Below are 17,926 nucleotides of genomic sequence, written 5' to 3'. Positions count from 1 at the left end.
CCTCCAAAAGGAGCAAACGCACCTGCAGAAGTCGTGACTGCCCTCTTGCAACCATCTGATGTTCCCAAAGAAAAAAATGAACGAATAACTGAACTTGTCGATAATTTACTGGATGGCGGAAACTTGGCTTCTGCTGCAGAGCTGCTCGAGGAGCACAGCAGCCTGAGCGATCATCAGGGCTGTGTAGACAAAAAAAAGTGACAGCAGACTAATTTTTTATGTAGCTGGGTATGTTGTAAGAAAAATCCTTAAAAGATTTCCTTGCCCCGAATGTGCAACTTCTTTCAGCACTTCGCCTTTGCAAGCCGAGTCAAACAACAATGCCTCACTTACTCGAAATTTTGACCATGGAGGCTTAGTTTATCCATCAAGGCCGATTGAACAGCTCATATCTAAGCTTGAGGACGCATTTACGGTCTTTTTCAGCCGCAATGAGCTACACGCAGATAGCATGGTCAGCTTTCTGCATTTTCTTCAGGGACGTGAGCTTCAAGGTGTGGGCTGCGCGGAGCATGGACGTCGAATTACGACAGAAGTGGTCAAGTTTTACGCCTTGACTAGGATGCATTTCCTTGTAAAGTCGGTAAACAAAGAGCGCAGCGCGCAGCGAGAAAAGAAAAAGTTGCTGAAAATGAGGCGCTGTCAGTAGCCTCGCGCAGGGCACTTCGCACAAAAAAAGGCATTAGTACATTGTTTTCATGGAACCTTGTGTAATAAAGACGTTCCACCCTGCAATTTGTGCCGCTTCCTTTTCTCATTTCGGTATCATGTACAAAATGCGTTTTTACGCTTCTTTACGGCGCAGTAGGTGAGGCCCGACGTGACGCTTGCATTTGCTCCTGCCGCGGCACACTGTCCGTGTTACAGCTAGTCCGTGTCGAATCTAAATGAGAAGAGAACCTATGCCAGTGTTTGCACCGTCTTTAACACTTTAACGCCTTGTCAAAGCAGTGATAGCAACCCACACACGATCAACCGACTGAACCAGCGAGCACTACCCATAGGGGCTTCTTGCGCCCACCCGCACGCCAGCGGGCGGCAGCGCCATCTGCCTTGAGCATAGCAAGTTATTTCAGCTGCGCCGGCCCGGTCGCGACACTAGGAAAACCTTCTAGCCTCTGTAGTGGAGATCATCAGTGGCTTCGTTACTAGAACCTACTCAGTTTCGCAGCTCCCCATACCGCCCAGCGGAGGAGAGTGTCCCAAGCGGCGGTCACGAGAACTAACGGCGCTGCAGTCGAGTCTTGCTCCCTGCCGGGCGCGTCGTCTGCTACACGCAGCGCGGAAGCATGGAGCGGCCAGGAGAAAACGTTTGTGTGATGCGAAATTAGGCTGTTAATATTGTGAAAAAATTGCAAAAACGCTGAAATGACTCTGTGGAGTCATCGTTGGGATACCCGCTATTGCATCCCGGTGCAAAAGCAGGTCAACATGAAGAGGCCCGATGTCACAAAATACTAAAACAAAATTCAGGGGCCCCTTTGATGATCTAAAGTGCGCGAGGCGAAAGCCTTTCCACGCAACTTTGGCCGCACGGCCGTTGGCACACACGAGGCGGCTATGGGGCGACTTGGTTTGGCTAGCCATGACAAATTGGGTCGAGACTAATTAGTCATGACCCATGAATAACTAGTCATGATTGATAAATTACGAACTAGTTATGTCCGGTTAATGACTGGCTAGTCATGACAAACCAGTCATGACTAGTCATGAATAACCAGTCAACTACTAATGGCTGGTAAATGACTAACTTGTCATGACTGTTTAATAACTAACCAGTCATGACAATTAGTAATTGGTCATGGTTAGTCATGATTAATCCGTCATGACTAACCATGACTAATGGCTAACCAGTCATGACTAGCCATGACTGGTTAATTACTAACTAGTCATGACTAACCATTAATGACTATTTGGGTCATGACTTGACCCATGACTTACTAGTCATGATTGGTTATTGACTAACTAGTCATGATCGCTTATTGACTAACTAGTCATGTCTGGTTAATGACTAGCTAGTCATGACTAACCAGCGATGACAAACCAGTCATGACTAGTCATGACTAACCAGTCATAGCTAGTCATGACTGGTTAATGACTAACTAATCATGATTGCTTAATGACTAACCAGTCATAACTAATCAGTCATTAGTCATGGCTAGTCATTACTAACCATGACTAATGGCAACAAGTCGCGACTGCTTAATGACTAACTAGTCATGACTAATTGGGTCATGACTTGACCCATGACTTTCTAGTCATGATTGGTTATTGACTAACTAGCCATGACCAACTAGTCATGATTGGTTAATGACGAACTAGTCATGTCTGGCTAATGACTAGCTAGTCATGACCAACTAGTCATGATTGGTTAATGACGAACTAGTCATGTCTGGCTAACGACTAGCTAGTCATGACCAACATTACTAGAACTTGGTTCTAGTAACGTTGGTCATGCCAAAACAGTCATGAGTAACCAGTCATTAACTATGGTAGAGAGAGGGTGCGGTAGATGGTCCTTGGCGATCACAAAATGAACAAGGGAGGGGAAAACCTCAGTTTGCTAGAGCCAACGTTTCGACAAGGGGACTTGTCTTCGTCTGGGACTTGTCTTCGTCTTCCCAGACGAAGACAAGTCCCCTTGTCGAAACGTTGGCTCTAGCAAACTGAGGTTTTCCCCTCCCTTGTTCATTTTGTGACAGTCATTAACTAGTCATGACTGGTTTGTCATCGCTGGTTAGTCATGACTACTAGCTAGTCATTAACCAGACATGACTAGTTAGTCAATAAGCAATCATGACTAGTTAGTCAATAACCAATCATGACTAGTACGTCATGGGTCAAGTCATGACCCAAATAGTCATTAATGGTTAGTCATGACTAGTTAGTAATTAACCAGTCATGGCTAGTCATGACTGGTTAGCCATTAGTCATGGTTAGTCATGACTGGTTAGTCATTAGTCATGGTTAGTCATGACAGATTAATCATGACTAACCATGACCAATTACTAATTGTCATGACTGGTTAGTTATTAAGCAGTCATGACAAGTTAGTCATTAACCAGCCATTAGTAGTTGACTGGTTAGTCATGACTAGTCATGACTGGTTTGTCATGAGTAGCCAGTCATTAACTGGACATGACTAGTTCGTAATTAATCAATCATGGCTAGTTATAACCAGTCATAACTAGTCTACTGCTTAATGACTAACCAGTCATGACCAATGCGTCATTAGTCATGGTTAGTCATCACTAATCAGTTATGACTAATGACTAACCAGTCATGACTAGTTAATGAATAACTAGTCAATCATGACTAACAGGTCATGAGTGATTAATGACTGACCAGTCATGACTGGATAGTTAGTCATTAACCAATCATGACTAACTAGTCATGAGTTAATGGCTAGTTTAAATGCCAAATGAGTAAGTGACCTCAAATGCCAAAGGCCCTGGTTCGATTCTCAGCCTCGACAGTTTTTTTTTACTGACGCCAAAACGAGGACACATCTGCCGACACGGCTGCGAACGACAGTATGAGACAATAGAGAGTTTTAGTATAGCGGGCTTTGCGTAATTGCGTGCATAGCGGAATAGCGGGTCCAGAGTGCGCATGCGCAGAACGCTAACGGGGAAATAGCGTTAGCGTACGCACGCAATTTTCAGAATTTAGCGTTGCGGCATTTGCGCCCTTAGCGTGGAAACATGGCGGCGTCCTATCAAGCGACAGCCGCCCGCTTCAGCCGATTCAGCAGCTCTTGCGATTCCGGTCGGCATGTTTACCGGCAACTACTGGTGTTTTTGCTTTTCGCTATGACTTACCTTGCTTCGACGATAAAGTTTATGCTGCAATTCAGCCCAGTTTTTAAGATACGCTCTCGATTCTGGAGCGCGCAAGCCTAATAGCACCTCCAGCCGCACTGCTACCGTCTGCAACGGCCCGAAACGCAGCAGACACCTAGCAAAAACGTCTGGAACGAGACAAAAATAGATTTGGAGGTTTTTCGTGATGTTTTATGGACTTAAATTATGCAAAGAGAGTTTATATTAAACTTCAAATATTTTTTTGACATTACACGTCAAGTGATGACAAATATTCTTGCTCGAACGGCTTGTAGTTAACATAGCCTTGACTAGATGGCGCCACTGCTTTACGTTTGTTTTTTCATTTTATTTAAATTTCGGGGTCATTTTGCAGACGAAAATAAGCACTACAGTAATAAATCGTTTAAAAAACTCGGAAATATTATATTTTGGCAAGGTAGCGGCAGTGTCGACCATTTTAGAAGGACCGTTCGCATCCATGTTAAGCAGTTGGCGTTTAACGTTTTCAGAACGCTATACTAAAACTGTCTGTGGGGATAAGTTGCTTGCGGCACGCTAACGTAATTTCCCTTAGGTCCGCTATCGCGCTAACGCTATACTAAAACTCTTTATTAAAGGCTTTCGCCTTAAAATTAACCGAGAAGCAGACGACACAAAACGGCTGTCGCGAGCGCTCTCTTTAAAAAAATTACCGACGATTACGTTACTTCCTAATGCGAAATTTGAGCGCAGCAAATAAGCTGTTTCACCTTTTCGATAGATTGAGGCAAAGAAATCGAGCAACACATGTATGCGCTATCACAGAATTTTTTTTTATTTTTCGCAGGAAGCGGGGGGAGGGGGCCCCATATTCAACACGAGCGGAGGAAGTCGCAATAGCTCTCGCTGCCGCCGATCCAAAATCGAAAACGGTTATCACAGACTCTCACCGGGCCTGTGAACATTATCTTGCAGGCGAAATATCACCTCTTGCCTAGCAAATTCTAAGACGCGCTCTCGCCGATCCAACTCGCACAAAAGTGATCTGGGCTCCTGGCCAACAGGGTCTACGAGGCAATGAGGCCGCTGATGCGGCCGCCCGAGCGCTCACACACCGGGCTCCTCATCCTAGCTCTAATGGCTCAGAAGCTCATAAACCGCTTCTGCGGTTCCGCGAAATCCTAATTCATTATTGAGACAGCCACCGTCTCTACCCGGCACCTGCCAAGGGGCTGAGTAAGGCGGAGGAGCGAACTCTGCGGCGCCTGCAGACAGGAACCCTTCTCTGTCCTGCAATAGCAAAACACTTCGATCCGAACACAGATGGGCGCTGCCCGCACTGTGGAGAGATCTGCGATATATTTCACATGGTGTGGGCATGTACTCAGAATCCTCACCTTCCCCCCTCCCCCACCCCCACCCGAGAGGCATGGGAGACTGCCCTCCTCAACTGCTCCACACTGGAGTCCCAAAGGGCTCTGGTCAAGCGGGCGCGAGACGGGGCCTCGTCATGCGGTGTCCCGGACTAAGGATACCGACCATGCAGCAGGGTTATTTTTTTTTAACCCTCAAGCTCTCTTTGATTAAAGTTTTTCACCACCACCAGCGGCAAAAGATGGGGGCAGAAGCGCGCGCAGCAAGCGGACAACACAATAAAGGGAGGAGGGAAGAGATAGCAGCGACTGACTGATGCCGCTGACGCCGATAGTGAGTCAACCCCAGCTGCGGAGTTGGTTTCAGGGACAACGCCGCCGATGCCGACACAAACAATATGATACCCTCGCTTCCGCAGCGCTAAGAACCAGGTCTAGCCGTGGGAAGGTGGTCACGTATTCGTCGACGTGCCGGGGCCTACGTGAAATAACCGGCGCGTCGGCAACTGAAGAGCACCCTATCCGCCACACAAGAACAGGGGGGGGGACCCTTTCCTCCTCTTTCTGCATGGCGGCGACGGTGTTCTATGCAGTCACGTTATCTTGACTCTCTAGCGGCGTCAGCGGCATCCAGCGGTATCAGTCGGTCGCTGCTAGCGCTGGGGGGATGAAAGGGGGGCGGAGCTGGTTACGAGGCCGACGGCAACGCCGACGACGACGCGAAACCCAGGAACGGACGCCAAAGAGCTGCGCTCTAAAAGGGCGCAACAGGGCCAGCGAGCCGCACCGAGCGGAGACGAGGGAGCAAGACTCGATCGCAGCGCCACTAGTTCGCGCGACCGCCACTTCTTGGGACAGCTCTCCGGGCAGAGCTGTGGAACTGAGTTTGTTCTAGTACAGAGGCTAGAAGGTTTTCCTAGGGTGCGTTCCAATACTCCCAAGTAGACGTCTACTTAGACGTCTTGCCGGACAGCCGCCATTTTGAGACTCGTTCCGATTTTCACGAACCCGTCCAAGAAGATTGCTTCGCCGAAGTCCACATCGATGCAGGCTAACTTCCTGTCTAAAGATGGCGGAGCAGTTGGTGCAGTCAGAGCTGAGTGAGCCGTGCTCTTGGCGGGCACTGGAGCCCGGAGACGCACCATCTTTCAAGTGTCAGTCATTCCGTTAAGTTGATTTTTATAGTAACTGGTGGCAAATAAAGCCGTCTTTGTGGACCTACGATTATATTTGTGAATCGAGCGAGAGGAAATCGTGCGGGTGAGATCGTCTGCTATGCAGGTGAGATCGTCTGCTGAAGCGGTAGCGATGAACGCACCATTATTGCAGAAAAAATAAAATAAGTACTAGCAAACTACTAACAGCGCGTTTTTAACTTGTTTTATTAAGAATTTTTAAGAACATAGGAGTGCAACTATTCCCAAATGTTAGTTCAGTTTATCTGCCGCAAGGTGGCGCGTGAAGTAGACACGTTCCAATATGTAGACATGTAGACGGCTTCCTAGACGTCACACTAGACGTCTTGTCGGACGTCTAGAGAATTGGAACGCACCCCTAGTGTCGTGAACGGCCGCCGTTTCAAGGGGCCCCTGTGAAACCGGTTTGGATGCACAGCGTAGGTGGCGCTGCAGCTGCCAGGCGTGCGGCTTTTTTTTTTTATTCGAGCTGTTTACCATCAGGCATAATGAAAAAGGAAAGAGAGTTATAAAAAGGAGTGCAAACAAGCCTCGCTTAAAAAGCGGCAAAAGTTCGTGATATAGCGATTATCTAGAGTCCACTTGGTATAGTCGTCTGCAACGTCCCATCGCAGGCAAACCTTTCTTAGTAAACGTCGTCTCACGGAAGCTGTAGCCGGACAAGTCCACAGCAAGTGTTGTTCATCACACTGGTCGGGCGCAGCACCACAATGGGGACACTTGTCTGTCACTTCGTAACGTTTGTCACGCCACCGATGACGCACAGAAGGAGTCAGAGCCGCTCCTGCCCGAATCCGGCGCACAGATACCTCCTCCTCCCGAGTGAGACTCCGGGGGAGAGGATACGAACACGGAGGAATTAGAGCGCGTGTTCGCTGACGCAAAGACTGTTTCTCGGAAACATGGGACAGGAACGGATCTGAGGGAAGAGGGGAAGGTGGCGGGATATCGGATGTGTCAAGGTGTGTCATTGCATCCACATGAATATTATGCGGATCCTGGGCATGCCCGCGAATCCAGTGTATACGCACAGGACAGGGGTATTTTGTGCAAAGTTGGTGAATGGATTGTGTAACTTGGAATGTGCGCCGGACAGCCTTAAGCTGCTTAAGGGCGGCAAGGGAGTCGGTGTAAATGTGTACAATATCGAAAGTAGGTACGAGTGGAAGGAAAGCAATGGCATTGTGTATCGCCTGAAGCTCCAAGGCCAGGTGGGAGCAAGTATCCGTGCTATATGTAGCACGGGAGTTGAGATGAGGATGTGAGGGACTGTAAACTGCAATAACTCCCTGCACTGCTGTGTGTGATGCATCGGTGTATATTATGCACCCTGAAGGAAGATGGGCGGCTGATATCGGCGTCGAAGCAGAGGGGCGATTGTCTGTGAGCTGACAGTATGTCCATGGAGGAAGAGTCTGTAAACGATGAAGCTGAAGCGACATCTTGCGTGCTCTTGGCGCGCTATGCAAGCCGCGCCGTTCGCCGAGCCAGTTGGCAAGTGCGCGCGGGCGATTTGTGACATTGAAGGTGATGCCACACATCACGCAATCACATGTGCATCCAAACGCATTCGAAAAAATGCGTGTAAACCTTGCATTTCAGCTGTTCAGTCAGGAAGTACTAAAGGGTATTTTCTTTTACCGGGACCATTTGCAAAGGGACAACGTCAGAAACGTCGAACCGACAGAACGGTTTGTTTGAACGGTTTGAACGGTTTGTCATCTAGAATCCCATCAAAAGGCCTTCGTGCTGATTCAAGAAGTGCACAGTTTTTGAATGAGTTCATTGTTTTTCTCAAGGAATGGGAGGAACATGCTGCACAGTATGGTGGCGGCTTTTTAAGTGCAGGAACTGCCCTTGGGCTGCGTGTAACGCTGCAAAGCACACTGTCGCTTGTAAAATGCCTTACCACGTCGCTGCAATACAAGTACTTGTTGACTGCAAACCTAAGCCAAGACAGGATGGAGAATGTATTTGGGATTATGCGCCAGTGCTTCGGTTGCAATCATCATCCAACTCTGGGGCAGTTTTTGATAATTATCAACAACCTTTCTTTCTACAGCCTCGCAAAGCCTCCAAAAGGAGCAAACGTACCTGCAGAAGTCGTGACTGCCCTCTTGCAACCATCTGATGTTCCCAAAGAAAAAATGAACGAATAACTGAACTTGTCGATAATTTACTGGATGGCGGAAACTTGGCTTCTGCTGCAGAGCTGCTCGAGGAGCACAGCAGCCTGAGCGATCATCAGGGCTGTGTAGACAAAAAAAAGTGACAGCAGACTAATTTTTTATGTAGCTGGGTATGTTGTAAGAAAAATCCTTAAAAGATTTCCTTGCCCCGAATGTGCAACTTGTTTCAGCACTTCGTCTTTGCAAGCCGAGTCAAACAACAATGCCTCACTTACTCGAAATTTTGACCATGGAGTCTTAGTTTATCCATCAAGGCCAATTGAACAGCTCATAGCTAAGCTTGAGGACACATTTACGGTGTTTTTCAGCCGCAATGAGCTACACGCAGATAGCATGGTCAGCTTTCTGCATTTTCTTCACGGACGTGAGCGTCAAGGTGTGGGCTGCGCGGAGCATGGACGTCGAATTACGACAGAAGTGGTCAAGTTTTACGCCTTGACTAGGATGCATTTCCTTGTAAAGTCGGTAAACAAAGAGCGCGGCGCGCAGCGAGAAAAGAAAAAGTTGCTGAAAATGAGGCGCTGTCAGTAGCCTCGCACAGGGCGCTTCGCACAAAAAAAGGCATTAGTACATTGTTGTCATGGAACCTTGTGTAATAAAGACGTTCTACCCTGCAATTTGTGCCGCTTCCTTTTCTCATTTCGGTATCATGTTCAAAATTCGTTTTTACGCTTCTTTACGGCGCAGTAGGTGAGGCCCGACGTGACGCTTGCATTTGCTCCTGCCGCGGCACACTGTCGGTGTTACAGCTAGTCCGTGTCGAATCTAAATGAGAAGAGAACCCATGCCAGTGTTTGCACCGTCTTTAACACTTTAACGCCTTGTCAAAGCAGTGATAGCAACCCACACACGATCAACCGACTGAACCAGCGAGCACTACCCATAGGGGCTTCTTGCGCCCGCCCGCACGCCAGCGGGCGGCAGCGCCATCTGCCTTGAGCATTGCAAGTTATTTCAGCTGCGCCGGCCCGGTCGCGACACTAGGAAAACCTTCTAGTCTCTGTATAGTAACGTTGATCAGTGGTGTGGACCACCCAGACATCATGTGCGGGAAAAAATCTAATATATACATATTTTTGCCAAAAATTTATTTAGTATGCCTAAGAAATGTCACAAAACAAATATTTTTGGCTACTTTTGGCTACGCAAAAATTTCGCTTTTGGCTACGTTGGGGCTACTACACAGGTCAATTTGGCGACCTGAGGTCGGACCGATCTGGCAACCCTGCGACCGGGTCGCAATAAAGATTTGGCTTGGATTTTCGTTACTTCCACCCCTGTCGCAATAACGCCGGCCCAGCAACAGCAACCCGAAGCCCGAGCCTTTTTTCCACGCGGCTCGTGACGCTTTTTTCATCGCGCGCTCCCAGACGTGGCACTGCTGGAGAACATTCTGGGCCGCTGCTTGACTGTTCTGGTGAGGACGAGGAGACGACGGGCATGTGCATCCTGACTCATCTCGAGAAGCTGCGCATCTTGCACCTGCTTCTGGCGGAAGCCCGGGGCATGCAGATGGCCATCTCAGTGCTGGTGGCAGTGTGGCACGACGTGGCGGGCCTGGTGTTCGGCCACCTGCTGCTGCTGTTCCTCATGCTGCAGTCCGGGGTGCTCCCAGACCACCGGGTGAGCGACGGCTGCCTGGCCTACCCGTACACCGCCCTCCACAACTGGTGCCAGCAGGCCAGGTGTGATGAGTGCAGTGCAATGCGCTTTTAGCTTACTGTCATCAGGCGTCAGTAGTCTCTTGTGCTTGAAGTCTTTCACCGACATGTATTAATTTCCCTGAGTCCAGTTCCTTGCTTTGCTATGGCCGACAAGGAAAACCAGCCACAGAATGCAAGGGCTGCTGACGCCATACAGAGGACGGCAAGCACAGATCCCGACTCCAACAAAAAAAAACGATCTTGGAATAGAGCCTCGACGAATTCGAGATTGGACGACCCTTACCCAACGGAACATTCGGAAACGTATACCTGGCATGAGAGAATAGCAAATACATCATTGCACTGAAGGTTATGTTCAAGTCCCAGTTGAAGAGCAACAACGTTGAGCACCAGCTTCGAGGTGAGATCGAAATTCAGCTATACCTCAGACATCATCATATCCTGAGACTGTATGGTTACTTCCACGGTTTACCTTATTCTAGGTTGCACACCCAAAGGAGATCTATACAAGGAGCTCACGAAAGGAAAAATGTTTGACAGCAAAAAATTCGCGACTTATATCCACCAAGTTTGGAAGGCACTTCAGTCCTTCTACACCGAGAAATTCATGCACCATGACATAAATCCAGAGAATATCCTGGTAGGTTACAACGGTGTGCTCAAGTCAGCAGACTTTGGCTGGTCCGTCCATGCTCCGTCTTCAAGGTGTGAAACTCTGTGCGGTACCATGGATTCCTTGCCGCTCGAAATGCTTGAGAACAGCGTCTACGACGAGAAAGTGGATCTCTGCGCTCTAGGTGTTGTGATCTATGGGTTCCTAGTCGGAAAACCTCTTTTTGAATCGATCTCCGCAAGAACTACCTATGACAGGATCCGACGTCTGGACCTCCAGTTCCCTGCTCATGTCTCCAATGAAGCCAAGGATCTCATTTCTAGGCTGCTGTGGAACGAGCCGAAAAAAAGGGCAAGCCTAGAGGAAGTGATGTCGCATCCATGGATCACAAAGAATGCAGAGTGTAGCTTCTCCTAGCTGCACCTTTCTAGTGGACTTGTACAGTGCTTGCCTAGGACAAATCTTTGCGAATCAAAGGGACATTTGGGTTCGTTCTAATTGTGGAAATTCCATTCGTCACGGATATATATATAAAACGATACGTTTGTAATATACTTTTGTAATTAATACGCTTGTAATTTTAAACATGATTTCTATTCATGTATTCAATAAACTTTTACCACGATTTATGCAACCATGTTTTGGGAGCATGCCCTGTTGTGTACTTCGATTTTTAAAATGGGCCAAAGGGCCAAAACACTCGGCGATCTTCTTAACCACATTCTTGATCAAAATCCCATAGCATATAGAATTCCTACTATGCTTTATACAGTAAGTGTCTAACGTTATTGTGTTTTTGCAGCCAAAACTCTAAACTTATGGCACTCATCACCTTGAATTTTTGAGTGCGTTGCATTGTATAGTCGTATTCGATTATAGTAAACCAACTCCCCTAAACTGATTTAAAGGGCAGCTACAGCGTCTTCCTGCCTCCTATGAATTTATTGAAACAGTTACGGTACTTTCTCCGCATTTTTCTGGTCTTCTGTGTCGAATTAATGAGCGAGGCGAACAAATTCTTAAATTTCCGCATTTTGTGGCCTCAATCGGGGAGATGTCGCAGGCAGCCTTGCGTGTGTGACGTCGCTAGACGCATAGCTGCCGATATTATCTTGGCGTTTCCAGCTCAGAATTTCAAGCTGGGTTTTCATCATTCGAGACGAATATTGAGTGACAAACATTGAGTCAAACTCTCACTTAGTCGCTAATTCGGGCAATCAACACGCACACGATGATTTTGCAACAGTATCCGTGACGTCACAGTATGCTCCCTCGTGATGTCATCATTTAGCCGAAACCCTGTCTACGTTTCGATTTCTTCATTTTTGCTCTTTTCAAATACTCGTACTTGGTTTGGTTTTGGTTTTATGGGGTTCAACGTCCCAAATCGACTAAGGCTATGAGAGACGCCGTAGTGGAGGGCTCCGGAAATTTCGACCACCTGGGGTTCTTTAACGCGCACTGACATCGCACAGTACACGGGCCTCGAATTTCTCCTCCAAAAAAATTCAGCCGCCGCGGCCTCGTATTTGGTGTTTTAAGTTTTTTCGCCGGAGCGAAGCGTGTGTGGACAGTTGCGGAGAAAACATGAAAATAATACGTTCTAATATACTGCAGGATATCTAGACTAAATTTTAAACAATTTGTATTCATGTTTTCAAAAAATTAGAGATCACAGCGGCGACTCGCATTGGGAGAATGCAAAAGGATTGACGCGTCCTCGGCACTCATCGCTTTTCTTTATCATACTTTTTCTTTATTAGTATAGCTACTGAATTAGCGTAATTACCTTATGCTTTAATTCAAAATCAATTATTTACTCTGATTGATTATACTTTTATCTCAATCAGTTATTTTGGTTTTTCAAATATGGCACCATGGTTGCTTTCCCGAACACTTACTATATCCCCATCCAGCCTATCCAACCTTCCAATAGTTCTTGCTGATAATTAATTAACGAATTAATCTAAGTCAATTAAACTTTTCATTCGACTCTTTATCACTCATCAAATACATTTCAATTCATTCCAAACTTTACTTTCACTCTTTTGCCATCCACGGCTGTTTTCCCATCCGCTCACTTTATCGACATCACTGCTTTTTCGACGTTTTTCCTTCATTTTTGGCCTTAGTTAATAAACCAATCATCCTACTCACATTTTTTGCACAGCATCCTCACATCATCCTCTCTTAATTACAACTATTCGTTTGATGCTACCTCTTCTGAGAATGCCACGACTGCTGCGGACACGTTTTGCAGACATGCTTTGGTGACACGACCCCACTGACATAGCCTAGAAATGCTTTCGCGTTAAAAAACCCGGAGCTGGCTTTTAATTCCTTTTCTGGGGTGGGCCCACTTCCAAAATATTGGGTGTCCTCAGATTTTAAAATATGGCGGCGCCTTATAATCAGTCTACTGTTCAGGTGACATCACAACCATCTCAGTCGCATTCATAGAACGTAGGGAGTTCTCATACCACAACTGGCACAGTGGTGCAGCTTTTATTCGATGCGCCACTGCACGGAAGTTGACTGCTTCGAACAGATCAACCTGTGGGGCTGGAGATACTCAGGTTGCTCTGCCCGAGAACCCGTAAGGCTCATGCAACGGTGAGAATTTCAAAATTTCATTGAATTGATTTGAACTAACCTCACTTCAATGTACCATGGGGGCAGTCTGCTCACAGCCTGGTACGTAGGTCGCTATGTGCCATGGTGGCCAGGTTGTGATGGCATCGCAAGCTCACATGTCCTCTCTGGGCCAATCATTATTTTGCCGCCTGGCATGATGTGCCAGTGAAATGTCATGGGCAGGTTGGAATGAGAACACAACAACAGGTGACATCTGACCAATCAAGGAATTTCGTGAAAGAGAAGCCAGGACTATTTTATGAGATGACAAGCTAAATGCTATTGCATTAAAAGTTTCTGACATTAAATGATTGCTAAAGCTACCCATTATTAAAGGCTACACTGGACACCTCGTAGTTCCGCGAAGTTGCTGAAGTTCTGGGCACATGTAAGAGTTAGGCATGCACTTTTCTTGATGTCACTGATGATGTGCTGAGACCAGATGTACAAGTGGTTAACGGTGATAGCATAAACTATATATGAAGAAATTACAGCAAATAAAAAGGATACCACATGGTCTAAACCAGATGATGATCATGTGTGGTGGTGTGCGCTAAAATCTGGTATGCGTACCTCTCAAGGAAATGTAGTTTTCTAGTCTTGCATAGTACAAGACACTTCAGAAGGACATGCAGGACACAAAACGGAAGCTACAAACATTGAAACCTGTGGTTTCTAGCACGCATAGTGGGAGGTGCATGTGCATGTAATACATGTGACCTGTCCTCAGTCTTCACAAAATGACTTGTTTGATGTCAGTGTTCCGTTTCAATTCTGTGTCCGCCTGTGAGCACTTCCATTTGTACCCTTGCATCCAGAGTTTTCTATACCTGTGCTTTCAAGTTCTAAACGAAACATCTTCAACATCTACCGTGTCTCAGAGAGCAGCTGATAACGTGTTGTGAAAAGATATCTTGTCGCCACTAAACTATGATAGCACGAAGCCAAGCAGACTTATGTATTCCCGTGCTCAAGCTCAGAAAATGCAATTCATTTTCATTTCATTACGTGAGCCAAGAGAGTAGAGGAAGGCATGACACAACCACTTCGAGTTTCATTTATTTCCTTGTATTCTGGCTTAATTTCATTTGCTTTGCGTACTTACTTGTGTATTGGAAATTTTTTGTCCGCCCGTTGTTGCTTAAGTTGATTATTCTACTCTACTGGCAAATTGAGTTAACCTGGTTTCAGTGCAGTGCAGAGTCCCTTTGTGGCCCACCGTGAGGCACACGTCGGGTTACAGCTGTGGCTCTGATAGGCTGCAAGACGAGGACTCCTGACGCTCCTCGTGGCCTGATTGCGCTGAACAGGCTCCATTTGTCCATTTATATATCCTGCATTCAACCCAATGGTTCCCATTTATGCTTCAAAGCTGTACGTTGGCTGCTGCTTTGCTGGGAAAAAGTACTGCAGTTCGAATGAACACTGGATCATTTCAAATGAGTTTTCAAATTTCAGCCAGGTTGCTACAATCGTAGCACTCCTGCCACCAAAGCTAAAAGCAATGAAAATATAGCATCTAACACAACTTCGCCACACGCTCTCTTCCTCTGTTCAAGTGGTTATACCATTAATGACCCCGAATCTGCCACCTCTGTAGCTGGCACGTAACAATAATTTTGAAAAACTGATGTCAGAGTAGATTCACTGCTGTATCAAACTATTTATTTATTCATTTACAGTATACCCTGCAACACTGAAGCATTGTAGCAGGGGAGTGGGCACTGCATCAAGTGACGAGTGCGCGAATATAATCGCATCAGAAGGGAGGGATGACAAAGGAGCAATGCATCAAGATCAGTAGAACAGAAAGAAAAAAACACACAAACAAAAACGTGCATGCGCTTCAGGACAAAGAGTATAGACAACAGTTTAAAAGAACAGTGCAATTACAAATCACTGATTAGACTTAAAAATGCATCTTGGGGAGCAGCCACAACTTCCACCGGCAACTTATTCCATTCAGAAATACTATGGGGAAAAATAGAATATTTCATGTAGTTCGTTTTGCAGGTCATTTCGCGTATTTTGGAACTGTGGTATCTTCTGTTTGAAACATAACGGGGAGGTTTGAGGTATGTAAGCTCGTCAATGCCAGTCGAGTCAGTGTATATTGCAAGCAGTAGTTTCAGGCGGTGCTTCTGGCATCTTATGTGTAGCGGTTTTAGTCTAATGTGTTTCTTCATTTCTGTAATGCTTAAGTGTCCGGAGTACTGCCTTGATGTAGATCTGGCAGCGTGGTTTTGTATGGCTTCTTTTTTGTCAATCAGGTACCGCTGGTGGGGATCCCATAATCTGAATGCATACTGTAATTGCGGCCTTACGAGTGACTTATATGCTGTAATTTTAAGAATCGGAGGGGCAGTCCTAAGGGTTCGTGTAAGCGGGCTAAGCATTTTCCCAGCTTTTTTGACAGTCGTGTCAATATGGCTTGAAAAAGACAGATCTGCTGTTAAAATAACATATAAGCATGTAACTTCATTTACCTTTGTGAGTATGGAATTGCCCAATTTGTAGGTGGGTTGATTTTAGATTTAGTAAATGTTACCTGGGAACATTTCTTTGTAGTCAGGCTAAGTTCCCAGTTTTGGCACAAGGAGGCCATATTGGTTAGGTCTTGCTGAAGTGCATCTGAATCACGTTTGCATACAATGCATTCGTCTGTAAATACTGATTTGTGAGGAAATGTTTGAGGCGATATCATTGATGTATAATAAAGAGAGTAGCAGTCCAGCACAGAGCCTTGCGGCACTCCCGAGGTGACTTGAGCAAAACTAGAATTCTTGCATCCAATAACTACGCTTTGTGTTCAGTCGTTCAGGTAGTCTTAACCTTGATGACTTATGTATCCAAGTTAAGAGTACTCATTTTCTGTATTAACAGATGATGTTATACAAAATCAAAGGCTTTGTATAATCAAGGAAGACTGCATCAGTACGCATTCTTTTTGCAGCAGTATCTGCAAGCTCATGAAATAGTTCAATCAGCTGAGTGGTGTAGCTAACCCCTTTATGGAAACCATGCTGATTACTGGATTTCATTGTGAAGAAAACTCAGAATACTCGTCCTCTCCTTTTGAGAGTTCCTTAGATAGCTCCAAATTGCTTTTGCATTTGTCTTAATAGATTCAGCGAGTCCGGAAAAGTACATATTTTTGGCGGTAGTGATAGCTTCGATATAATCTGTATGTAGCTCTTGTCGACAGCGCTCAAGTTTGTTTGACCGATTCTTTTTATACTTTTGGAACGCACGAGTCCTTTGTTTTATCTTCCTTTTAAGTTCATAAGTCATCCAGGGTTTGTCTACTTTTGGTTTATCTGAAATGTATTTGAAAGGTACATGTTTTTCAATCAGTGATGACAGCATGCTTTTAAAAGAAAGAGTTCCATAGAAAGTCTGCACTCTCAGATAAATGTTGTGAGAAAGCCTGAAACTCTGCTCCCATACGCAAGCTGATTTCATTAAAATTTGCCCTGCGGTATTCATACACTTTGCGAGTTTCATGAGCAGCAGGAATTATTTGTGGCGGAGTAAGCATTGCAGTTACAATCTTATGGTCACAACTACCAGATGACACACAAACATCATGAACAACACTCGGGTCCCTGCAGAAGAATAGGTAGAGGATGTTATTTCCGTGTGTGCCATTCACAGCATATTGATCAAACCCATATTTGCAAACCATATCAAAAAATGCTGAGCAGGTTCCGTCTGAGAGCATGCTCTCGTCCCAGTTTAAGTTTGGAGAGTTCGTCTCCTGCTAACACAATGCGATTAACAGGAAGTGAAGCCAGCATATCATCTAGTGTTGTGATAACTTGTGGTCGAGCGCCAACGCTGTTGTTCCTTTATCAGAAGTGAGGAGCCTGCAGCAAACTGACTCGTGATTGCTGCTTTGCACATCAATTGGAGTACATTGCAAGATTTTCATAACTAAGATAAATAATGGGTGGCCTCTACAGTTCCTCTATTGTCTACAGATCTGATAACCCGAAGAAAACACTTCACTGTCGCTCAGTGAGTCGTCCAGCCATGATTCTGTAGCAAAAACATTTTCTGGGTTGAGCATCTGTACCAAACCATAAAACTGACCGATTTTGTTCTTAATGCTTTGGCAGTTTATTAAGAGAACATTCAGAATTTTGGGACTACCTATTACTTAAGGCTGTTCATTCCTTACTTAGCTTGTTTACAGACTGGGTATCCTCATCCAATCTGAAAGCCTCTCCATTTATAATTAGTCATATGCCAGGGACACCTTGTCCTTACCGCTAAGTTTTCTTGGCTTACCAACAGCCCAGAGCTTCTGACAAATTTCTCTGACACACTGAGTAGTCCCGTGAGATTACATAATCAGAGCCTCTTAGTTAATTGACGTTGATTAGGACCAGTTCGATCTCCTTGTATGATGCAAAGTTTGCAATGAATGGTCGTTTACGCTCAAGAGTGTGTTT

General features: G+C 45.8%; 1 protein-coding gene across 1 annotated transcript; it reads left to right on the top strand.

The window, feature by feature from the left end:
• The first annotated feature begins 10,513 nt into the window (after nt 1-10,513).
• Nucleotides 10,514-11,463, top strand: LOC149357199 (aurora kinase A-B-like). Its single transcript, XM_089577896.1, has 2 exons — nt 10,514-10,625; nt 10,708-11,463. Exons 1-2 carry the CDS (start codon nt 10,577-10,579, stop codon nt 11,253-11,255), a joined length of 597 nt encoding a protein of 198 aa, XP_089434022.1. The 5' UTR covers nt 10,514-10,576; the 3' UTR covers nt 11,256-11,463.
• The last annotated feature ends 6,463 nt before the right edge of the window (nt 11,464-17,926 follow it).

The sequence above is a fragment of the Amblyomma mixtum genome, chromosome 3, assembly GCF_055824585.1.
Source record: "Amblyomma mixtum isolate Tamu chromosome 3, ASM5582458v1, whole genome shotgun sequence".
In the NCBI taxonomy this organism is placed as follows: domain Eukaryota; kingdom Metazoa; phylum Arthropoda; class Arachnida; order Ixodida; family Ixodidae; genus Amblyomma; species Amblyomma mixtum.
Note: the sequence above shows the minus strand (reverse complement) of the source record. Positions and strands in the feature narration are given on the sequence as shown.